The sequence below is a fragment of the Somniosus microcephalus genome, chromosome 18, assembly GCF_052327205.1.
Source record: "Somniosus microcephalus isolate GS21.2 chromosome 18, FLI_Smic_1.0, whole genome shotgun sequence".
Classification (NCBI taxonomy): Eukaryota; Metazoa; Chordata; class Chondrichthyes; order Squaliformes; family Somniosidae; genus Somniosus; species Somniosus microcephalus.
In genome coordinates, this window is record NC_141004.1 from 20,389,060 (window position 1) to 20,414,715 (window position 25,656).

At 44.8% G+C, this 25,656-nt stretch overlaps 1 protein-coding gene across 1 annotated transcript in view; it reads right to left on the bottom strand.

Annotated features, from left to right (window-relative positions):
* Nucleotides 1-22,182: 22,182 nt before the first annotated feature.
* The window catches only part of LOC147105089 (solute carrier family 26 member 9-like), a 93,510-nt gene continuing 90,036 nt past the window's right edge, over nt 22,183-25,656 (bottom strand). The window contains exon 20 of the mRNA XM_086011741.1: nt 22,183-23,530. Coding sequence (XP_085867867.1) covers nt 23,477-23,530 — 54 coding nt within the window. The 3' untranslated portion in view covers nt 22,183-23,476. The remainder of the gene's footprint in view (nt 23,531-25,656) is intronic.

Genomic DNA, 25,656 nt, shown 5'->3' on the forward strand with positions numbered 1-25,656 from the left:
GGTCATGGTGGAATGATCCTGAGCTAATTGAAATTTCTGATGGAGAAATTTCTACTGTTTGTTGTTTACGGTGAAATTGTGTGTGAATGTAACAAGAATGTGTTTTACGATCTTATTAATAGTGAGTAATGAACATCTTAACTATAGATACAAACACTTGGAGAAGAAAAATAAGAGGCCTCTGTAGGGGGTGGTGTGTGGAGTCAGCTTTGCCCCTGACTGTTTTGAGCGGTTCGAATCGCTCCCACCCCCCTGGGTTCTAGACTCCGGACATAGGTATAGGCTGCGATACAAAATTGGAGTAGACAACTGGTTTGGTACAAGAAAACTGTGTTTATTAGAGTCACAATAAAATTATACACTTAGATTACTGGAGTAGTTACAGACATTCAAGAGTACACTTAATTAAGAATGGGGAACACACGGCACAACGAGGGAAAAATCACATTAATAGTTCCCCTACCCTTGTCCCACCCCCAATATCTGACTAAATTGTGCTAAAAGGGGCCAGGGATTATGCTCACCAATAGGGGTTTCTTGACAGTTCGAATCCTGTCAGTTGAGCTGGTTGCGTTTTGGGGTTCGCTCTTTGTGTCCTTTGGGGCCTGCCGTCGCCATGTGGTCCCAGTCTTAGAATCTGCGAAGGTTCTTTAGTTGGGTGGAGTCCGCAGATGCGGTATGGGCACGGTTGTGGATTTTTCTGGTAAGTACCCACTTTTCTTAGTTAGAAATAGGGAGAATAAAGTCTTTGTTGGGTACTTTAGCTTGTAGAGTGGAAAACTTCGGGTTTTGTTCTTCCGGTGGTGGTCTGGTCATCGGGTTTTGTTGTGGTTGGGGTTCGGTTGGCGGTCTTCGGTGTTAGCTCGGTCACGGTGGCCTAGATCATTACCTGTGTAGTGGTAATGATCTGAAGGTATGGCTTACCCGGCCCTCTCTGTTGCCGCGGTGCTCGTGGTCGGTCCTTGTGTAAGGCTGCAGTTGCGGCCTAGTCATCTTCGGTCGAGCCTGCCCCACCGTGCCCCCTCGCCGTGATGTTGCGTGAGCCTTCCTGTTGGCTTCACTTGGCCCCCTCTGGTGTCGTGTCGATAGCTAGCATCTCCCGAATGCTTCCTTTGGTTTCGGGTGGGCCTACAATTATACTGTTTTTGAGTTTGTTATCTGCGTGCCAAATCAGGGTTAGTTCTTTTTCTGATTTTTGGTGAGCTCGTTAAGGTGATCATAGCCATTCACCTTAACTGGTTTTTGGGCCGTTGTCTCATTGCTAAACGGCTTTTAATGTCTTGGGTGTTTGTTATACATAATGTTAATCGGTGTCTTCCTGGCTTGGTAGCTAGTTTGAACTGTAAACGATTATTTATGCAGAGGTTTGATGGGCTTTAAGTTTGGGCAAGATTAAGTCTTTTCCTGAGTTGATTTGTTTTAAAGGGAAGAATGCGCATTCTGTCTCATCCAGTTGTCTGGTTTCAAAATAACAAATCAAAGCTGTCTCCCACAGGCCCAGGCATGTCAGGTTTTAAGGTTTTGAACTTGACATACTGTTTGCAGGGTCCTGCTTTAACTTTGCAGGTTTTGCCACAAAGTCCAAAAGCCATCCCCTTTAGGGTACCCTTATTAATAACTTGTCCTTCAGGGTCCCTTATTAATAACTTGGGAAATGTGGGAATTTTGAGAATCCTACAGCCTCAAGCAAAGCAAAAGATAACGGGCTGGAAATTGCGGGTGAACGCCCCCGAGCCACAGGAAAATTGCGCATCTACCTGGTGCCTCCGTACTTTCGGACTCTTGCGCTCCCGGGCCTGCGGGCGTAGGCCTGCATAAAGGCCCACGTATCCCAGGGGCGCAGGCGGTTCGCAATCATCCCTGGGATCACGTGGGCCGGCCCAACCAATCACAAAGGGGGATTCCCATTTTGCTTATGGGGATTCCATTTACCTACGGAATTCCCATAAGCATAAATGGAATCCCCTAAAAAACACACTTTCATCCCGCTTAAATAAAAATAAATCATCACATGTTCAAAATGAATTAAAATACAATTTAATTAAACATTTAAAACAAAAATTTAATTTTTTGAAAAATAAATTAATTTTTTTTTAAAGGGGCCATAAATAACCTAAACTAATTTTAAAGGTTTTTCAATGGTTAAATCATTTAAAAAATGTTATTTTAATATTTATTTAAACCCCTACGCTGGTAAAAGTCCCCACTCCTGCTTTTACCAGGCATAAGAGTTTCGTGGACATTCGCTGGACAGTAGTTGGGCAAATAGCCCAGCCTTGCGCCAGCGAATGTCCATTTCCTGCGCATTCATACGATCTCTCAAGCTGAAACTTAACAGATCACAAGTTCCGGGTTTGCGCACATGCTCATTGCACGCAGAAACCCGGAACTTGCGGGGCACTAACGACCGCGTATTATATAAGTGGAATGGACTCCCATCAAATTAGTTAATGGTTTGTTATAATTCTCAATGATACAAATCATTTACAAGTGTTCCTAGATCGCTTGGCTCCTGCTGAATTCCTCTGCCTCTAGCCACCATCCCTTCCTTCCTACCTACTCTTTTGGATGAGACGTTACACCGAGGCCCTGTCTGCTCTCTCAGTTGGATGTAAAAGATCCCACGACACTATTTCGAAGAAGAGCAGGGGAGCTATCCACGGTGCCCTGGCCAATATTTATCGCTCAATCAACATCACTAAAAAACAGATTACCTGGTCATTATCACCATTGCTGTTTGTGGGAGCTTGCTGTGCTCATATTGGCTGCTGTGTTTCCCACATTACAACAGTGACTACACTCCAAAAGTACTTCATTGACTGTAAAGCGCTTTGAGACGTCCGGTGGTCGTGAAAGACGCTATATGAATGTAAGTCTTTCTTTCCTGTTACTCTGTCTCTGACTGCCCCTCTCCATTCATTTGCCTGCTCCATGAGAACTCTTTACTAAGTGCTGCTCCTGTTCCCTCTACTCTCATTCAAAGAAAACAGCTGCTTACCTTTCATTGAAAGACGAGGGATCTTAGTAAAAGTGGGGTTTTCCCAAGTCCCCAGTGCTATGAAATCACTTTATAATGGTATAGGTTGGTGCATATAAAGAAACAAGGAAAAAGAGACTTGCATTTATATAGTGCCTTTCACAACCTCAGGACGTCCCAAAGCACTTTACAGCCAATGAAGTACTTTTGAAGTGTAGCCACTGTTTTAATGTAGGAAATGTATTTAAACAGATTTACATAACTTGCTGCCTGTTGTAATGTGAATAAACAAGAGGGATGGCATTTCTCCTGTTGGTAATTTTAACAAAACTTTGGTGTGACCCCTTGGGATTTGCGGTCAGCATGTCACTAATCATGTGAACTAATTTTTTTAAATTTGTTCATGGGATGTGGGCGTCGCTGGCAAGGCCAGAATTTATTGCCCAGAATCTGCAGAGAACTACAAATAATATATTAAAGACAAGGAACTGATTCTGCTTGGCTCCTGGAGTCAATGAACATTTTAGATAGATGTACTAGGTCACCCTACTATAATTGGTAGAAGGAATATTCAGAGCTTCTATTTTGCCAAGTGACAAGTTTTGATCTTGGGTATGTGGTCGGAAGTGTTGCTACTAATTGGAAAATTAGTAGCCCTGGCTCGCTCTTTTGCGTATATTATCAACCAGTTCCAAAAGATCTCATGGAGGCCTGAGGCTAAGAAGCTTGCTCACACACCAGAAAAGGATGCAACATATGCCTTTTTACCTCCTCCCTTCCCACTATCCAGGGCCCCAAACACTCATTCCAGGTGAAACAGCGATTTACTTGTACTTCTTGCAATTTAGTATACTGTATTTGCTGCTCACGATGCGGTCTCCTCTACATTAGGGAGACCAAACGCAGATTGGGTGACCGCTTTGCAGAACACCTCTGTTCAGTCAGTAAGAATGACCCTGAGCTCCCGGTCGTCTGTCACTTTAATTCTCCGCTCCACTCCCACTCAGTCATCACCGTCCTCGACACTGTTCCAATGAAGCTCAACGTAAGCTCGAGGAACAGCACCTCGTCTTTCGATTAGGCACTTTACATCCTTCTGGACTCAACATCGAGTTCAACAATTTCAGACCATAACCTCTGCCCCTATCTTTTTTTCCATTTATTTTTTTTCTCTCTCTCACATGGCATCTGTCTTTCATTCTGCCATTGCCATTTACACTTCATCTAGAGTCATCTCTTGTTTCTTAACTTGTCCCATTACCATCTCCTTTTGCCTTGCACCATCATCCCTTTTGTCTCTTAATCTCTCCTGCCTTCCATCCTATCACAGGATGTTCTTTCGTCCCCTCCTCCCATTCCCAGCCACTGCACTTGCTTAAAAACCTTTTCCATCTCCAGCTTTTTCCAGTTCTGACGAAGGGTCATCAACCTGAAATGTTGGGCCAGAAATTCGTGAACGGGGCTTGCCGCGCATGCAAGCCCCGTATATGCACTCACCCGATGCTCCTGCCGATCACCTCCAGGGACGCCTGGAATTGGTGTTTCAAAAAGAAGAATCCCGGGCAGCGTATGACGTCACGCCGCCCAGGAGTGCAGCCAGCGCGAAGCCTGGAGCGTGCAGTGCAAGTGAGACACACCCCTTAAGGTCTCATTGTAGTAGGACACGCCCCCAATCTCTCCAAGCAGCTGCAGAGGACTTTGTAGTTACACAGCTGCAGGGAAAGTAAGTTATCTGCTATTTTATGAATGTTTTGTGAACTTTTATAAAAACTTTTAAATGTTTACATTATTTTGAAGAATCTGAAGTAGTTTTAAACAGAATTAAAGCAATTTAAAGACTTTTAAAAGCCCTAAAAGAATTTTTTTAATTCCATGTATTTATTTAGCAATGTCGTCGTCATACGTGTCTTCACACTGTTCCCTTTGGGGAACTGTATGAAGTGGTGGAAGGATTTATGGCCATGATTAACGCTCATTCCGTGACCGTCCTATGGCGGGAGGGTTTTACGGGCTCCCACAAGCTATACAAGGAGGGGGGGCCACCCACACCCACGGACGCAAATATCCCACTGGATGTCAACCCAGAATTTAGAGCCGGAGCTCCGACTCCACTTGCCGGGACTGTCTGGAGCGGGGTTCGAAACCCTACCCTGATCTGGCCCAGCGGCGGGGATCCTACCGCTATGCCAAAGGCCCAATCCGATTAGCAACGTGAAATGGCGGGAATGAGCACAATTCACGGTATTAAAAGAACTCACAATTGAACTGATGATGACCTCAGCAATCTCCTCAAGGAGGTGGAGGCGCAGCGCCTGCTCATCATTGGTAATGAGAAGTCAAAGGCGCTGCAAAAAGGGCAGATGATAGCTTGGTCTTTCAAGTGGCAGCATAGGGCTCCAGTCACGGGGAGGGAAAAGGCGCAGGAAACGTATGGGTGTCACCTTTTGTGCGGAGTGGGCCTTTTGCGTAGCAGTAAGCATCCCCGCCACTGGGCCAGAAGGAGTAGGGTTTCGAACCCCACTCCAGACAGTCCCAGCAAGTGGAGTCGGAGCTCCAACTATAAATTCTGGGTGGACATCCAGCGGGATACTTGCGTCCGTGGGTGTGGGTGGCCCCCCCCCCCTCAGATGGGTTGTGGGAGCCCGTAAAACCCTCACGCCATAGGACTAACCACCCTAATGGCTGGTTCAAAGATGGTTACGGTCACGGAATGAGCGTTAATCACGGCCATAAATCCTTCCACCACTTCATACAGTTCCCGAAAGGGAACAGTGTGAGGATATGTACGACGATGACCTCTTGCGCAATGCACCTCCTTGGACCCTCAGTCGCAGATGCGAGGGGGCAAATCGTGCAATTGTTAAATTTTTCATTTTTTTTACATGTAAAATGTTGGCCCAGTAATTCCCTTCCGAATGCGCGAGTACGGTCGGGGTACTTACGCGTCTGGCCGGAGGAAATGCCGGTTTTCAGCATGCACAGCGCATGCAGGGAAAACCGGCATTTCCTGTCCTCTGAACGAAGGGGTTCAGAGGCAAAACGCGTGCGCAGTAAAATTCGCCGCTTTCATTCATGATTTCAGTGAGGTCAAGTCCTTACAACTTACACATGAAAAAAGCATGGGTACAGTTGCTCCAGAGGCTGCGGAGGAAGATATTTCTTATCGTGGAGCTTCTGAAAGTATGTATGTCTGTATATATTCCTTTGCGTGTTATGTATATATTCCTTTACTTATGTGTATGAATGTATTATTTAATTATGACTTTCAGAGAAAGTAACTTATTGGAAAATCATAATTAAAAACATACATTCATACACATTAGTAAAGGAATATAAAACATACATACATATACGTAAAGGAATATATGCGGACATACATACATAATTACTTATTACTGATGAAAAGTTTCTTTCTTAAAAGTGCTGGAAATGTTACATTACTCATTTTAGAACACTCATTTTCACATTCCATTCACACAGCCACAATTGCTCCTTCTACCTACCGTTCTGGAAACCCGTTTAAAAAAAAAAATTTAAACTTTAAAACTTACTTAAAATTTCTTAAAATAACTTCCCTCCCTTTCCCAAACAAAAATATTGCCTTTCAGAAGCTCCACGATAAAATATATCTTCCTCCGCAGCCTTGGAACAACTTTACACCTGCTTTTTTCAAGTGTAACTTGTAAGGACTCACTGAATCCATGAATGAAATCTACAAAGTTCACTGCGCAAGCGCTGCCTGTGCAGTCGCACGCGCTGTGCCTATGAACCCCTTCGTTCCGAGGTCTGGAAATGCCGGCGTTCCCCGCATGCGCTGTTCATGCTGAACGCCGGCATTTCCAACGGCCAGATGCGTGAGTACCCCGACCGTACTCATGCCTTTGGTCACGAATTTCTGGCCCGTTAACTCTGTTTCTCTCTCCACAGATGCTGCCTGACCTGCTGAGTATTTCCAGCATTTTCTGTTTTTACACCAGAAAAGGAACTGTGGATAGGGTAGACAGAGAATCCTAAGAAGATGTGGAAAAATAACACTGCAAAAGGGAAAGCAATAAAAAATTATTTGGCTTTGTGTTGTTTTCGGGATACTTCTAAAGATTTGTTTTGGCTGTTGTTACAGACTGACCTTTTCTGGCATTTAACTTCCTGTTGATTCTGTGTTAATCTCCAGCTGTTATCAGTCTTAATTAATGCACGCACAAGTTCTCTGCTTGTATTTTATGTCTGCGCTCCAGGCACAGCGATCTGGGCGCTGTTGCAGTCTCAACGTTGGCGCAGCTTTATTGTGAAGACTTGTGGTTTCAGTCACACGGCGTCCCCAGATCACGATCATGTTGTTCCTGTGAACACATTTTCTTTTTTCTTCTTTATATGTGTTGAAGTGAGAGCAAACCAAGTTAGGACTGGAAACAATTAACTTGTTTTCATACTTTTCCTGTTATTTTTTCACTCATTTAGGCAGAAATATTTACATCTAAGCTTGTACATCCTGCGTCTCCCTCTTTGTTCAGCTATACCTCTCGGCTTCTTTTCTTATTCTCTGATTGCTAATGTTTTTCTTTTCGTCTGTTTTATTTCAGCCTCTGATTGCTGTTCCTGTTTTCTTTGCTTTTCTCAGTCCCTGTTTGCCTGAAAGACTTTGAAAGTGCAGGTAGATAAAGTCATAAAAAAGACCAATATCGTGGCATAGGGGTAGATTTTTGAGACCTCCTGCCTTGCAGAAATGGAGCGGTAGTACCTGGGCCGCTGCCACTCCAGAGCTGCTCCGTGTTCCTCTCCTCCCGAGGCCGGATCCTCACTCACGGGACCTACCTACCTTCTAGCTCGCAGGCCGGCTGGGAGGCGCGATTGTGCGGCAGACCACAATGGTGGGGGGAGGCTCATTTTCCACCTGCAACCTGTTGGCCGAATGCTAACGTGGCCCAGTGCTCAAAAATGGACTGGCCTCCCATCGGGACTATTGGGGAGCTGGCCAGCGCGCTTCCCCGATTGGCCGTCCAATAGGTACAATCTACTCCATAGAGTAGACGAATAAAAGAAAGACTTGCATTTATACGGCGCCTTTCACAACCTCAGGATGTCCCAAAGTGCTTTACGGCCAATGAAGTACTTTTTTTTTTGAAGCGCAGTTACTGTCGTAATGTAGGAAACGCGGCAGCCAATTTGCACACAGCAAGATCCCACAAACAGCAAAGTGGTAATGACCAGACGATCTGCTTTTTTAGTGATGTTGGTTGAGAGATAAATATTGGCTTGGCTGCTGGGGAGAATGCCCCTGCTCTTCTTCAAAATACTGCCATACGATCTGTTACGTCCACCTGAGAGGTATAGCCAGTCCTGCAGCAAGAACGCACTTAACTTAAATTAAACTGACATTAAAGGGTTAAGCGGCTGTACTGTACAGGCAGTTTTGTAAATTGACCAATCATAAGAAATTGACCAAGCTTCGTATCCCAGCATGCCTCGAGGAACCAACGGGACTTTTAAGTGAACTTTTAAAACAAGCTGTGAGCTGAACGGAATGCAGGGGGAAATTATTCATACAGAGACACAGGCATGATCGATTGACTTTAGGAATATGCTAACCAAGGAAGGAGCTGGAGTAATCAAGTCACAAAATGACATGTGTTTGTTTAAATTTAACTGACTGTCCTGTCCATTGAACTCCTGTGGTCAGACTGTTAACAAGACTTACAAATCAACATGACAGGTAACGACCATGGCTCCACTGAGTCTGGATCAGTTCCCTCATCCTTTGGAGATGTTAATATCAAAATTGTTGCTGGAGTAAAACCCATTCGTCAACCTTTCAGAATGCTGATAAGCCTGGAACCTTTCCCCATCAAAACACCTCTGTGTGATAATGGATTATTCACTGATCCAGGATGGAGAAGTGATCAAATCAAGTACTCTATAGATTTGCAGAAACAGACAAGATTGAGATGGTACAATCGAAGGGGGTCGGGGGGGGGGGGGATTGCGCCAATCAATTGTCACGGGTATGATCTTTATTATATTATAATAAAAAGGGTGCGTTTACGGACAAACTTCGACAACTTGCAAGGGAACTGCGGACGGATTTGATCACCTGTACAGATGGAAACAAACTCCTCCAAGTGATCGCCGGGGTGAGTGGTGTTTGAAATTAGAGAGAGTTAAAGGGAACCGTGAGTGTGAGCACTGTTTGAAGTTAAAGGGAACAGTGCATTGACGTTTGTATGTTATCCGTAGTACAATAAAGAGTTGAAAGAATACTGAGTTGTACTGAGTTGTGAGCCTTGACCATTTTACCCCACTTGGACGGATTCAGTATAAGAGGGAAGGTGTGAGTTCACCTACCTACAGATTTAGTGGCGCCCGAACAGGGACCTGATAGGGGAAAAATGGAAGATGGGGCAGAGCAGTATTTGGGTAAGAAATTACCTTTGAAAGAGGGTACGAGTCATTGCAGCTGCGTCCGAACCTCTAAAAGAAGCTGAGGAATGGGAGGAAATTCCCATGGCCAAGAGAAATCCAAAATGGGTGCGCCCTGTGTGGTTGTTAGCATCCAGGCGGAAAACACCACAGTTAGCGCAGGGTCATCGGCGATATGAAGAAAGGTTGCAGGAGAAGGATGCAGTAATAGCGAGATTGATGAAAGAATTGTCGGAGGCAAGACAGGAGAGAGAAAATTAAAGGAAAAAGATGGAGTCACGGTGCAGCTACCTAGAAGTACAGGCAGTTGATTTGCAACACCAGTGCGGACAATTGTGGGAAGAAGTGGATAGTGAACGGGAAGAAATAGTTGAGTGTCTCAGGAGTGTAGTGAATTAAAGGCCGTGTTCCGGGTGCTGCGAGAGCAACACAAGTTAACTTGAAACCTGTGCTGATCATTCAGCATGCGAGGAAGAGATTGAATGGCTCCAGCACAAGTTACAGAGACAGAGAGGTACAGTCTGTGCTATGGCAGGGGCCGTGGAGGAAGAGAATGCGTTAGACACATGGTGGAAGAAGGCAGAAGAGGAAGTTGTGGAAGGTGAAGAGGAAGGCGGTGGTAGTAAAGGCGAGGAGTGATGTGTCCGGTACGGCACACGAACACGACACCGGTGGCTGGGGGAGACCCGGTAGTGTCGAGTTATGATGAAGCTTACACTCCCTCACAATTAAGGGAAGCAGGAAGGGATTTAGGAACCCTCAGATGGGGAGGAGATGTGGAAGGGCACTTTTTGCGCTTAGAAACGATGGCTGTGATGCAGGGTTTCAATGAATCTGAGAAAAAGAGGTGTTTGCTTTTTAGTCCGGTTGGGACGGTTCTGGCTGGGCTACCCCGAGACACCAAGTATGCCCAACCCACAGTAACTTGGGACAATACTAAGCGACACGTTAGAGAAGCTTGCGGGTACGGAAGGGGTGATCCATTTAAGATCATGGCACAAACTATACAGGGGAAGGAGGAACACCCAGAAGCGTTTGCTAGCAGATTGTGGCCTGTTTATAATGAAACACAAGGAGGAGGGTTGGATCAGAATCAATTGGCAGGAGATGGTCTCCACCGATGGATAAGAGTTCTTATAGCTCGCACGGAACCTGTTACTAATACAGCCGTGTCAGGGTTTAATTTGGGCGACCCAGGCATGACAGAAGCTCGAGTGTTGAGGAAGGTGATTATGGTTTGGGAGGATAAACAGAACAAGCAGGATAGGAACAAGGTAGAAGGGGGGAAGAAAGGAAAAGTACAGGAGATGAAACCCCAGGTAACTCCAGACCCAGCCCCTAAACAGGGCCAGGGGAGACAGTGGAGATATGAAGGAGCAAAGCCGAGGGGGCCACCTGTGGGAAAAACGGGTGTAGGTAACCAACCAGGTAGAGATAGCAGAGAATGCTATAACTGTGGAAACTCGGCCATATAGCATGGGAGTGCTAGGCGCCGAGGAATAGGGAAGGACCGAGAGAGAATCCTGGGGGTGGTGGATCTCAGGATACAATAATACGACTGGCCCATGCCTTAGAGCAGGTAGTAAGCCAGGCTGGAGGTAAATGTAATTCCTCCAAAACAGGAGACAGAGGGGAACCTGAGCTGGAACCCTCCGCACCCTCCAAGCAATGAAGGGGCCGTAACAGCCAGCTATCATACCTGTGCCCACTCAGGTATGACAGCCATGGAAGACCGACCGCGGATTTAATAGTAGAAGGAAAGAAATGGGACTACCTGGTAGATACAGGGGTGTCGCATACCGCTGTTCACGCGAAGGATCCGCGGAGGCCCAACTGGTCTAGTGGCGAACCCTACGTTTTGGGAGGATTTACGGGAAATACGCTGGCTGGCACGGCATCAAATCCTCTTCGCATACAAGTGGGGCCACTCGAAACAAAGTGGGTGCGCATATTAATGAATTGGGACAAGGAGAGAGGAGTACTGGGATCAGCCTGTATGGAAGCAAATGGCTTAGTGATAGATCTAGTTCATCACTGTTTATGGAAGGGCAGTGAAGGACAGGGCATTCTGCTGGACGGGCAAGGAAAGGTGTGTGTGGTTTCGCGAAAAGGAGCATACCACTGGGAGGCATTAGCGGAAAGAAGCCTGGAGTGGAGTAAGGCCATTATAGTGCAGGAGAAGGGGGCATTTGCCCAACACAAACACGACTGCGGGAGAATGCCAGGAGTAGAGGAACATATTGCTGAAGGAGTTGTTGCAGCTCCTAACGCGGCGCGGGTTGAAGGTAAACCCTAAAGTCAGATAGGGCAAAAGGAGGTACACTTATTGGGGCTCACACTGAGACCAGAAGAGAAACATAGAAACATAGAAGATAGGAGCAGGGGTAGGCCATTCAGCCCCTCGAGCCTACTCCGCCATTTAATGAGATCATGGCTGATCATCCAAACTCGGTACCCTGTCCCTGCTTTCTCCCCATATCCCTTGATCCCTTTAGCCTTAAGAAATATATCTAACTTCTTCTTGAATATATTTAATGAATTGGCCTCAACTGCCTTTTGTGGTAGAGAATTCCACAGGTTCACCAATCTCTGGGTGAGGAAATTCCTCCTCATTGTATTGATTTGTATGTGGGTTCAATGACGACACATTCATGAAAGAGATGTCTTTTTATTTAAAGTATGTTCAACTCATTTAACAGCATTACAGGAGACACCATCTTAGAGATCCATCTAAAATGAAAGTAAAACTAAACTGCTTGTCTCTCACATGCCCTCTGCTGGTCAGGCATAAGTAATCAATCAGGCAAACATGCTGGTAAGGCATCATAATCAAACAGGCAAATACCATCACTATTTGCTGATATCATTACATCTCCCTTTCTTAAAACAAAAGTATTTTACTTTTAACTAACAACATGTTTTCTTTGTATTAATCTGCATTTTAACTGTAACACTTAATGAACTTACATTATCATTATCAAGGTTTTTTAACCTTGCTTTGTGTGTTCACATGAAATATGTAAATACACTAGAACTTGAAGAAAGAATAAGATAACATTACTTCCTTCTATAACAAGAGTCCTTAAATTTGCTCAATGAGTCTCTCAGGAGGCTTCACGTGTTTTGAGGATTTTCTGATTGATTGTCCTTGAATCTGAGTTGTTGCCTCCGATGATGGTTTCTCAGCTGTGTGATCAGGTTGTTCAACAGTATCAGTCTTTTGACCTGCTGTGTGATCAGGTTGTTCAACAGTATCAGTCTTTTGACCTGCTGTGGCTGGTCCCCTGAGACGATCTCGACGATTTCTTCGCAGAACAGCACCCTCACCTGTCTGAATGGTGTATGATCTTGGTTGAACTTCACTCAGGACAGTTCCCTTCTGAGTCCATATGTTTGTTTTGTCTTTGAACCTTACTTGGTCACCAGTGTGGAGTTCAGGTAGGTTTTGTGTTCCTCTGTCATAGTAGTACTTTTGCTTTTCTTTCTGTTGTTCTTTGAACTTCCTCACTTTCTCCCCCTCTTTTGTTTTCAGGAGGTTCTCCGGGATGGGTAGGTTTGACCTTAGCCGATGTCCCATAAGGAGTTGGGCTGGTGACATACCACACTCGAGCGGCGTTGTGCGGTATACAAGCATGCTTTGGTAGAAGCCAGTTCCACTGTCTTTTGCCTTGTACATCAGTCTTTTCACTGTCTGGACCGATTTTTCCACTAGTCCATTGGACTGTGGAAAGTGAGGACTTGACATTGTGTGGACAAAGTCCCACTCTTTGGCAAAGCGTCGGAAACTTGCATTGTAAAACTGGGGTCCGTTGTCTGTGAAGACCTCGCTTGCCACGCCATGTCTGGAGAATATGGCTTTCATACATGTTATCACAGCATCTGCAGTGGTGGTGTACAGTCTACAAACCTCTGGATACAGGGAGTAATAGTCTGTGACTACAAGATAGTCCTTCCCTTGACATACGAATAGGTCAGCGCCTACCTTCTGGTAAGGTCTGTCTGGCGCTGGGTGTGGCTTTAGTGGTTCTACCGGATTGCTTGCTCGATATTTCAGGCATATTGTGCAGTTTGACACCTCATTTGTCACATCTTGGTTGATTCGTGGCCAGTACATCACCTCTCGTGCTCTTTTCTTACACTTTTCGATTCCCAGATGTCCTCCATGGATCCCTTTTAGCATCTCTTTTCTCAGACTCTTTGGGATAACTATTTTACTTCCTTTGTAGATGATGTCTTCGACCACTGATAGTTCCGCCCTGCAGTTCCAGTACTCTGCCATGTCAGGTGAGCAGTCTTGCTTCATGTTGGGCCATCCATCCAAGATGCTTTTCCTCAGTCGTCTCATTGTTTCATCTTTGTTTGTCTCAGTCTTTATGAGCTCCATTTTTGCATCTGCTATGGGCAGTGCACTTGTGATCATGTCCATGTAGGCGTTCACTTTTTCATCCATTTTGGTGTTTGCGGGCTCACTTGGGTCTACAGCTCTGGACAACGTGTCTGCTGTATACATCAGCTTACCCGGTGTGTACGCAACATTCAGTGTATAGCGTTGCAGCCTGATCATCATTCTTTGTATTCTAAGCGGACAGCTATTTAGTGGCTTTTGGAACAATGCAATCAAGGGCTTATGGTCAGTCTCTACACCGATTGCTTGTCCTGCCACAAACTGGTGAAATCTTTCACAGGCGTATGTGATGCTGAGCAGCTCCTTTTCTATTTGAGCATATCGCGTCTCTGCGTCTGTCATTGAGCGCGATGCATATGCAATAGGTTGCCAGTAGTCATATTTTTGCAGAAGAACGGCACCGAGCCCACTCTGTGATGCATCTGATGATATCTTGATGGGTCTCGCTGGGTCATAAAACCTCAGAACTGGTTCCTCTGTGAGCAATTTCTTTAGATCGCTCCATGACTTCTCATGCTCATGATTCCATTCCCATTCTATGTTCTTTTCAGTTAGTCGTCTCAGTGGCGCCATCTTTTCTGAGAGGTTGGATATGAATTTACCCATGTAGTTGATCATTCCATTAAACCTCTGCACGTCCTTTTTGCATTGTGGCTTTGGCATATTCTCAATGGCGGACACCTTTCTGGGATCTGGTCTGATGCCCTCACTGCTAAGGATATCTCCCACGAATGTCAGTTCTGTCACCCCGAGCTGGCATTTCTCTCTATTCAGCTTCAGGTTTGTTTTCCTTGTTGCTTCCAGCACTTTTTTCAGTCTCTCGTCATGCTCAGTTCTCGTGGTTCCCCATACTATGATGTCGTCCATTGATGTATCAACTCCCTCCAGGTGCTCATAGATCATATGGATAGTTTTGTGATACACTTCAGGAGCTGAGGCAATGCCAAATGGTAACCTTAGGAATCTGCATCTGCCAAATGGACAGTTGAACGTGCACAGTCTTGAACTTGCTTCGTCCAGTTTCATCTGCCAAAATCCTGATGATGCATCTAACTTGCTGAAATACTTTGCATTTGCAAACTGTGACATGATTTCCTCACATGTAGGAAGCTTGAAGTGCTCTCTCTTTATTGCTCTGTTTAGATCTCTTGGATCCAGGCAAATTCTGAGCTTTCCATTCTTTTTGTCCACAACGATGAGGGAACTCACCCACTCAGTTGGCTCATCTATCTTCTGAATCATGTTCAGGCTTTCCATCCTGTCCAACTCTGCCTTCAGTTGCTTTTGAAGAGCAAACGGAACTTTTCTGCATGGATGTATGACCGTTGGCATACTTTTATCTACCCTGACCGTGTGTTCTCCTGGAAGGCAGCCTCGACCCTGAAATAGGTCATTGTACTCTTTCATGAGTTCATCATAGACTGTCTCTCCTTCACTTTCCACAACGAGGACTCTCTTTACCAGGTTCAGTCTCTCACAGGCTATTAAACCTAGTATGGCTTGCACATCCTTTGGCACCACGATTAATGCTAGCGTGTGCTCTCTGTCCTTGTGTGCCACTTTGACAATGCATCTTCCTTTCACTGGTATATCAGTACCTGAGTATCCTGTCACTTTCACTTTTATTCCATGTATCTTTGGTTTGGGTCTAATTTTTTTAAACTCAGTCTCTGATATCACATTAACTTGTGCTCCAGTATCCAATTTAAATGGAATGTGTATGTCATTCACTTTTAGTGTCAACATCCAGTCTCTTTTTTCTTCTTTGTTTTCAGACACAACATCTACATTGAACTCCTCTATCTCGCTTTCATCTACTGCATGGACCTTGCTTTGTTGCGCTTGGTTCTTACAGCAACGAGCATAATGGTTGTTTTTGTTGCAACTATTGCATTTTTTACCATATGCTGGACACTTTTTTGGTGGATGCTGTGTACCGCATCGACTACATGACTTTCGATTGCCCCTTTCATTTTTGTTCGCTGGCCATGCCTCTTTTTTCACATTGGCGCTCTTTTCGTTAAACGGTTTGTGTCCGTTCATTCTCATTGCATCCACGTTGCAGCTACTGTCACTGAACAGCTCCTTTGCCTGCGACTTCACAGTCTCTGTAGCCCTACACAGTGCTATGGCTTTTCCCAGGTCTAGATCTTGCTCTCTTAGCAGTCTTTCCCTTAGACCATTCTCTGGAATACCACACACCAGTCTGTCTTTTATCAGCGAGTCTGTCAGTCCCCCAAATTCACATGATTTGCTTTGGTTTCTCAGTTCAGTCACATACTGATCAATAGTCTCACCTGTTTTCTGTACACATGTGAAAAATGTGTGCCTCTCAAATGTCACGTTACGTTTAGGTATGCAGTAGGCCTCAAACTGTTCCATTATTTTATCCAACTTCATTTTGTCTCCATCAGCAGCGAATGTGAAGTTATTATACACCTCCCGCGCTTCATCACCCACGACATGTAAGAACACTGACGCTTTCATTTTATCACTTTTCTCGTCAGCTCCAATTGCCGCTAAATACAACTCCACACGTTGTTTGAACCTCCTCCAATTTTCAGCCACATTACCTGTCAACTGAAGCTTCGCCGGTGGGTGTAAACCTTCCATTTTTCACTTCGTTAGCTATTCTCCAATGGTAAGTAACAATGTTCTCTTTTGGCTTGTTAATATGTGGAGAGCTGATTTAACTTCAGATTTTTCCTCTTCATCGCTTTCAATCACTTTTAACACCATGTGTTAATTTGTATGTGGGTTCAATGATGACACATTCATGAAAGAGATGTCTTTTTATCTAAAGTATGTTCAACTCATTTAACAGCATTACAGGAGACACCATCTTAGAGATCCATCTAAAACGAAAGTAAAACTAAACTGCTTGTCTCTCACATGCCCTCTGCTGGTCAGGCATAAGTAATCAATCAGGCAAACATGCTGGTAAGGCATCATAATCAAACAGGCAAATACCATCACTATTTGCTGCTATCATAGAAGATAGGAGCAGGAGTAGGCCATTCGGCCCCTCGAGCCTGCTCCGCCATTCAATGCGATCATGGCTGATCATCCAAATTCAGTACCCTGTCCCTGCTTTCTCCCCATATCCCTTGATCCCTTTAGCCTTAAGAAATATATCTAACTTCTTCTTGAATATATTTAATGAATTGGCCTCTACTGCCTTCTGTGGTAGAGAATTCCACAGGTTCACCACTCTCTGGGTGAAGAAATTCCTCCTCATCTCTGTCCTAAATGGTTTACCCCTTATCCTTAGACTGTGACCCCTGGTTCTGGACTCCCCCGCCATCGGGAACATCCTTCCTGCATCTAGTCTGTCTAGTCCTGTTAGAATTTTATATTTTAAGAAGGGCATTCAACCACAGGGGAGAGACATCTTTGTAGATGGATCCAGCCAGTTATATGGAAAAGGGAGAAAGGCCTTCAGGTCTTCCATATGGTCCCTCAACAGGGATGTGGAATTTGGGATCCGAGTAATGAGATAGCCGTGTCACTGAAATTAATCGAATCGTCTGAGTGCTCAGCAAGCGGAGTTGGCTGTTGTTGCGTATGTAGTAACCCACCCAACTGAGTCCCCACCACCATAGACCGTCTGTTCGGATTCTATGTTTGTTTGTAATTCACTGATGGAGTTTCTAGCGGTTTGGGAAAAGCGAGGATTTAGATCAGCAGATGGGGAACCACACTCTAGTGGCCCTGTGCTGAAGACGGTGCTGCAGGTGATCAGGAACAATGAAGGGAAATAGGACTATTTTATCCACAAAGTGAAGGCTCACTCTAAGGCAGAGCCGAGATGGGAAGGAAGCGAGAAAGCAGACATGCTGGCAAAGAAAGGCGCTGTAGGAGGAGTGCCTTGGGATCCCATGGAAGGAATGGGAGAAATAGCAATGATGGCAGTGGTTGAGCCAGTGAGAGTGAGTGATCTTATAGAAGTGCAATAGGCTGATCCAGTACTCAGGGAGGTGTTAGGCAAACTAGAGAAGGGGGATAAAAACAGAAAATGCTGGAAATACTCAGCAGGTCAGGCAGCATCTGTGAAGAGAGAAACAGAGTTAACGTTTCAGGTCGATGACCTTTCGTCAGACCTGGAAAAAAGCAGGAAATGGAACAGATTTTTAAGCAAGTGTAGGGGCTGGGAAATGGGGGAGGGGATGAAAGAACATAAGGGAAGGCCTGTGATAGGCCAGAAGGCAGGAGAGATTAAGAGACATTAAGAGATATTCAAGACAAAAGGGGATGGTAATGGGACAGGTTAAGAAACAAAGGATGGCTCTAGATGAAGTGTAAATTGCACAGGCAGAATGGAGGACAGCTGCCCTGTGGGAGAGAAGAACAGAACAAAAGTGTGGATAAAAAATATATATCTACGTTATGATCTGAAATTGTTGAATTCTATGTTGAGTCCAGAGGGCTGTAAAGTGCCTAATCGAAAGAAGAGGTGCTGTTCCTCGAGCTTACGCTGAGCTTCCATGGAACAGTGCAAGAGGCCGAGTACGGTGAGGTCTGAGTGGGAATGGGGCAGTGAATTGAAATGACAGGCGACCGGAAGCTCGGGGTCCCCCTTACGGACTGAACGGAGGTGTTCCGCAAAGCGGTCACCCAATCTGCGTTTGGTCTCCCCAATGTAGAGGAGACTGTTGAGGGACCATATGGAAGACCTGAAGTGGGAATAAAAGAAGGGATGTTGTTTAAGAATGATAAATGGGGGGGGTGCCCACAGCCCAGAGGGAGGATTTTCAACAATTAGTACATGGGGGACCAGGAGCAGGGCATCCTAGTGTAGAGGAAAACGTGGAGAAGAATTAATGCAGTGGGATGGTGGCCTCATCAGAGAGAGGATGTGGAGGATTTTTGTCAGAATTGTCTGATTTGTGTGGCCAATAATCCAGACCCACATAGGAGAAAGGCACCTTTGGGGCACTCCTGAATATCAGAAGGGCCTTGGCAGTATGTGCAGATAGATTTTATAGGACTCCTCCCAACTTCCAGCAGAGGGAATAAGTACTGTTTAGTTCTGGTAGATAACTTCGCCAAATGGGTTGAGGCATTTCCATGTAAGGCAGCTACTGCCCTAACTACGGCAAAAATCCTGGTGAAGGAGGCATTCTCTAGATGGGGACTACCATCAGATCAGGGAAGTCACTTTACTGGACCAGTAATGCAAGTGACTTTGAAACTGCTGGGTATTGAAAGGAAATGGCAGAGAGCGGTAGGGACTGTTATGAGCATGATAAAATGGTGGACCATGGAAGATGAGGCTGTACCTATGGTGATGCGGCCACAGAGACAGCCACAAGGGCCATCAGTATCAGTCCCAGCCCCTCGAAGAATGGCAACAGGAGGTGCCAACAGAAAGGGAGAGAGCCCAAAGGGCGCTAGCCCTAGAGGTCCAAAATGTAACTTGAGGAGTCATAAATGCCAAGGACAGGCATGTAAATTCTGTAAATGAATAAGTTACTTATTTAACCAATCGGATCTGCGTAGCCTGGACTGTATAGTAGGAACCAACGCAGAGCGAACCTTTGTTCCTTTGGAGATGTTAATATCAAAATTGTTGCTGGAGTAAAACCCATTTGCCAACCTTTAAGAATGCTGATAAGCCTGGAACTTTTCCTCATCAAAACACCTTAGTGTGATAATGGACTATTCACTGACCCAGGATGGAGGAAGTGATCAAATCAAGTACTCTATAGATTTGCAGAAATAGACAAGATTACGATGGTACAATCAAAGGGCAGGGGTGGGGGTGGGGCTGGTGGGTTTGCTTGAATCAATTGTCACGGGTATGATCTATGTATTATAAAAAGGGTGCATTTACGGGCAAACTTCGGCAACTTGCAAGGGAGCTGCGGCCGGATTTGATCACCCGTACAGATGGAAACACACTCCTCCGAGTGATCGCGGGGGTGAGTGGTGTTTGAAATTAGAGAGAGTTAAAAGGAACCGTGTATGTGAGCACTGTTTGAAGTTAAAGGGAACAGTACATTGACGTTTGTGTGTTATCCGTAGTACAATAAACAGCTAAAAGAATACCGAGTTGTGAGCCGTGATCATTTTACCCCACCCAGACGGATTCAGGTCGCATTCTGGAATTAGAGTATAAGAGGGAAGGTGTGGGTTCACCTACCTACAGAGGGGAGATGGGGCCTTGGTTTAATGTCTCATCCAAAAGACGGCACCTCTGACCGTGCAGCATTCCCTCAGTACTGCACTGGAGTACTCGCCTAGATTTTGTGCCCAAATTGCTACAGTTGGAGTTGAAACTACAACCTCCTGAATTGGAGATGAGAGTGCTACCAACTGAACCATGGCTGATATCTAAGAGGTATTTATAAATTTGTACAAAACATTGGTTAGTCCACAGTTAGAGTATGGTGTGCAGTTTCGGGCAATCCATTATAGAAAGGACATTAAAGTCTTTCTGTATGAGTACGATGTAGAATCGCCAAGACGACACCAATGATGGGAAGCTATACTTATGTAGAAAAACGTGAGATACTGAGATTATTTCCAGTTTTTAAAATTATGGAGTTTTTTGATGGAGTGAATTGGGAAAGGCTATTTCCTCTTAGCGACGAAGGGTTTCAATTTAAAACTGTTACTAAGAGAATGAAGGGAGGGGTTATGAGAAATTTCTTTATGTCCAGGGTTGTTGGAGCCTGGAATGCTTTGCTACAAGGAATGGTTGAGGCAGAGACCATTGCATCATAAAGAGAGAGAGCAGGGCTGTGGATTAGTTTTAGATTGCTTTAGCAAAGAGCAGACACAAATTATATACTTTCCTCTCAGAATTTCACTGCCTATTTTTAAAAGTACTGTTGACAGGTAAATCAGCTGTCAATACCCTGTAGGTTAAGCAGGGGTACGGTAGCATAATGGTAATTTGTTACTGGGATAGTAATCTGTGAGACTATGGGGGCGATTTTGCCAGCTCTGGGGAGGCGGGGATGGAGGCGGGACTGCCGGGTAAATGGCAGAATCTGGAGGTGGGTACCCATCCCGCCCCACAACCCACCTCGGTGCTATCTTCCCAGGAGGCGGGTATCCGACCCGCGCTGGGAACCGTCTCCCTGAGGCGGGAAGGGGATTAGTGCCAATTAACTGCCTGTTAGCAGATAGTTAACAGGCAGTTTTTTGGAGAATCCCTATTTTCAGCACTGAATTGTGGGCGCCCTGACATCTCCGAACCTTGTCAGGGTCAGCGAGGCGGGCCGTCGGTCTGTGGTGGTCGGAGGGGCGGAGATGTCCGGTGTGCAGGTGAGTGATGGGTGCAAGTGTGGAGAGATGAGTGTGTGAGGTGAGTGTAAAGTGTTTTAATAAGTTTTACTTACCTTTACTTCTTCCTGCAGGCTTCGTCCCTTCAGGTCTCGGGAGTCCCTCAGCTCACCGGCACAGAAAGCAGAATGCCCGCTGAGCTGTCAAAAGCTGCAGCCTTCTGCTTTCTGCTCAGGAGAGATCTCTAACTGAGCCTGAGTGGAAGGACTCAACTTAGAGGACAGATTGTCAGTGTTTGACAGCTTCACAGAGCCGTCAAATGCTGACATTTCATCTGTCAAAAGCTCTTGACAGATGAAATGTCACTCGCTGACGTTACCTGTAACCGGCTTTCCCTTAATTGGCCGGCTGAGCCCGCTGGGCGGACTTAACAAGGTCAATCAAGGGAAAATCGTGTGGATTGGCCACAAGTTGATGGAGGCGGGACTAAAACCCGACAAGTGAGAGTCCTGCCTCCAAAAGCTTCCCATTGAGAAAATTCAGCTCTATGAGTTCAAATCCCACCATGGCAGCTGGGGAATTTAAATTCAGTTAATTAAATAAATTTGGAATAAAAAGCTAGTATCATTAATGGTGACCATGAAGCTACCAGCTTGTTGTTAAAAACCCATCTGGTTAACTACTGTCCTTTTAGGTAAGGAAATCTGCCGCCCTTACCCGGTCTGGCGTATATGTGACTCCAGACCCACAGCAATGTGGTTGTCTCTTAACTGCCCTCTGAAATGGTGGCTCACCACCATCCTCTCAAGGGCAATTAGAAATGGGCAATAAATGCTGGCCTTGCCAGTGACACCCACTGGGTTTGGTGATTCTCTATCCACTTCCATATTTTACCAAATAGCAGAATTGCCATAGGCTTGGGAACTAAAATCACATGGGCAAAATTGCGAATAGAAAGGCAGTTACCTCCAACTATTATCTCACGACATTCCTTGAAGTGCCGCAACCTACAAGACCAAGAGCTGGAAAGTGGGATATGGCTGGATAGCTCTTTTACGGCCGGCACAGACACGACGGGCCGAATGGCCTCCTTCTGTGCCATAAATTTCTGTGATTCTATGACGCTTCCAAAAAAGAGTGACAAGTAGGATACTGGTAATATATTATATTTATTAATATATCATTAGCATACACTAGTATTTTATCAGTTAAATAACAATTGCATGTGCTTCACACTGGAGTGCAACAAAAAATTAGTTTATTACTTTAATAATTATATATTTCATAATCATGAACATGAAAAACCCTACCCTATTCCTGTATTGTCAGTATAACTCACATTGAGACGTTGCAGCTGTGCATTAAATGCACTTGTGTCATTAAAGGTGGGGGAATGGCACAGGAGTGAGCTTTGTTTTTCTGAACGAGAGGCAACAATTTGTTCTACAGTTAGACAGTGAATGACTCTTAATTAAGGACCTTCAGAATAACAGTCACGTAACGTTAAAGGAATGCCATATTCCATTCATTAAAATGCAGCCTGCTTCACCAAACCCAATAACTTAAATTACTTCATGGAAAATAAATTGCCCCGTGTTACTTCTTTGTGTCCAGCGGCATGTAAAAAAAAATCAAACCCTTTAGACTGCTTTTTGGCAATCATCCTTAAATGCTCTTTCAAGTGGCTCAGAGGATTAATGCACGATTGTGTTGTATCCATGTTGCTGACCCATACAAATTAGGAAGGTCATAGATTCGCATTCCCAGCCTGTCCCAAGTTAGCTGATCACGTTTGGGGCACTGCATTTGGCTTCAGTGCCGGGGCTAAGGAGGGAAAACATCAGCCGGGGTCACTGGTCCTTATTGCTATCCACTGACACCTATTAGAAAGTGCACTTGGGTATCTGTTGTCTTCACTTCTCTTGCAATGGCACTACATTCTCTGGTAATTATGCAGCACAGTGCTTTATCTGACACCCTTACGCTCTTTGGTAAGACTTCACGTCGCAAGTGACCTCAGGCTGGAGTTTTTCCCCATGTTTCTGAACACGTCCTAAAAAGACATTAGCATTAAAAGTGGGAGCCCCTACTTTCAGCATCCCTTCGCAGAGAGGGGGGACGCTGGCTGCAGCGGGGCTGCGGACATGGTTAACCAAGCACAATAGTACGTATTTTCACATGTGCTGACTCAAGGCATTCCACGCGAGTATGAGAAGACTTATCCAATCATATTGTGTTTTAAATAAGAAATAGTACACTACAACTGAGAAAAAGATGCGCGCTTTAACTAATAACTGGTGCCTGCACATTTATGCCCTTTTCCACACAGTGTATCAGAAGCCAGTGCAAAGCACTTTACAATACACGTTTGCCAAGTTATTTGTTCTGAAAGCTCCTGTGGCTTCGAGTGCAAATCACTTGCATTTGATCTTCAGTACTTGCGAATTTGTTCACAGAATAGTATGGTCCCCAACACTATTATCAAACATTGTTCCAAACATGACCTATAGGGAGAAGAAAAAAGAGTGAAGACTTTTAAGTACAAAATGCTAATTGTAGCATGATCCTCCTCATTTAACTAGAGTACAAAGGACATTCTGTTACACTCCTTTCTTGGTAAAGGAGAAGGAAAAGACGCAGATTAATAACTTTATCTCAAAACTATAATTTAATCATGCAATACTGTCCCAATATCCAATTGCAGTACCTACTGGCAGTTTGTTTCAATCTAACTATCTAACAGCAGTACAGGTACTTACTCTCAGTCTATATAAATATTCCAATAACCAAATGCATAGGGGATCTGATCCTAAGTTTTATAAAATAGGGGCATAGAGTTCAAAAGTAAATAGTTAATACTAAATCTATACAAATCATTGGCTATGGCACAGTTAGAATACTGTATCCACCTATAGACACCCTACTTTAGGAAGGAGGTCAAGTTCATGGAGACAGAAGATTCACTAAGATAATACCGGGAGCGGGAGGCTTTAGTTACCGGTCAGTGAGTCAGTAGCTAATAGGTAGAAATTTAAGATCATCACCAAAATAATAAAAGGAGAAGTTAAGAGAATTTTCTTTTTACACAGAGTGTTGTTGGACATCAGAAACAATGGTGGAAGCAGAATCTACATTGCTTTTAAAACAAACTGGATAAATATTTTAAAAAGGAGTATTGAGAAGGGTCTCTTAATCTCTCCTGCTTTCTATCCTGTCACTGACCTTCCCTTTGGTTCTTTCTTCCCCTCCCCCTTTTCCAAGCCCCTAAACTTGCTTTCCATTTCCTGTTTTTTTCCAGTTCTGACGAAAGGTCATCGACCTGAAACATTAACTCTGTTTCTCTCTCCACGGATGCTGCCTGGCCTGCTGAGTTTTTCCAGTGTTTTCTGTTGTTATTTCAGATTTCCAGCATCCGCAGTATTTTGTTATTGTATTGAGAAGGGTGTTGGGAAAAGGCAGCGGAATGGGACTGAGTGGATAGCTCTCTTGGAGAGTCAGTCCAGACGTGTTGGGCTAAATAGCCGCTTTCTCTGCTGTAAAATGATTATATTTTATCAAACTGTTCTAAACCTGATGTGAAAGTGCTTGATGAAGACACCAACTTAATGAAGGGCAAGTGCTCCATTCCCCAGCACTAACAGCCTTCAACTTGAGCTCAGACATAAAGCAGAATGTTAATCTCCTTTTATAACTTACTCCCAGGACACCTAACCTGTCGAACTCCGTCCCTCCCTCAACCTTCCCTTCCTCCTACAATCCACAAGCTTTGAAAACTGAAGCTTGGCGTCACCTCATTGCATCCTGATTTATGTCATCTTCTCTCCTATTATCAACCTCGGTGCTCTCTACTGTGGACCTTGCCTGTTATCTGGCTTTCTGAATAACAGCAAAAAATGAAATATAATCAGTTTACTGAAGGTACCCAATTATATATAGTCTCCTGAAAACTGACGCTGAATAGCAAACTGGAGTCAGGCCTATGCACAGTGCATTGGTGAACTAATGCTTTGGTCCTCAGATGGCAGGACATAGATTCTCATATGGCGAGTTTAGAATCTCAGCAAGGCTGCCTGGGGTCACAGTTGCGAAAGAAAGAACTTGCATTTATATAGCGCCTTTCATGCCTTCAGGATGTCCCAACGTGCTTTAAAGCCAATGAATTACTTTTGAAGTGTAGTTGCTGTTTGTTATGCAGGCAAACCAATTAGCGAGGTCCCACAAACAGTAAATGGGATAAATGATCAGTTAATCTGTTTTTGGTGGTGTTGGTTGAGGGAGGAATGTTGACCAGGACACTGGGCGAACTCTTTTCTTTTCTTTGATTAGTGCCATAGGATCTTTTAGGTCTACCTGAACGGGCAGATGGGGCCTTGGCTTACTGTCTCATCTGAAAGATGGCACATCCGACAGTGCAGCACTGAAGTGTCAGCCTCGAATGTGTCCTTGAGTCCCGGAGTGGGGCTTGAACCCCCAATTTCTGACTTGGAGACGAGGGTTCTATCAATCTAGAAAGCTGACATTTGAAGTACTTCCTGAGAGAGTAGCAGAAATCAGGCAGTGAGTCAATCTGCACAGCTCTTAACAGCCAGTGCTGAAGCTGGATTAACATTGGTCACCTGCCTGCCCTAGC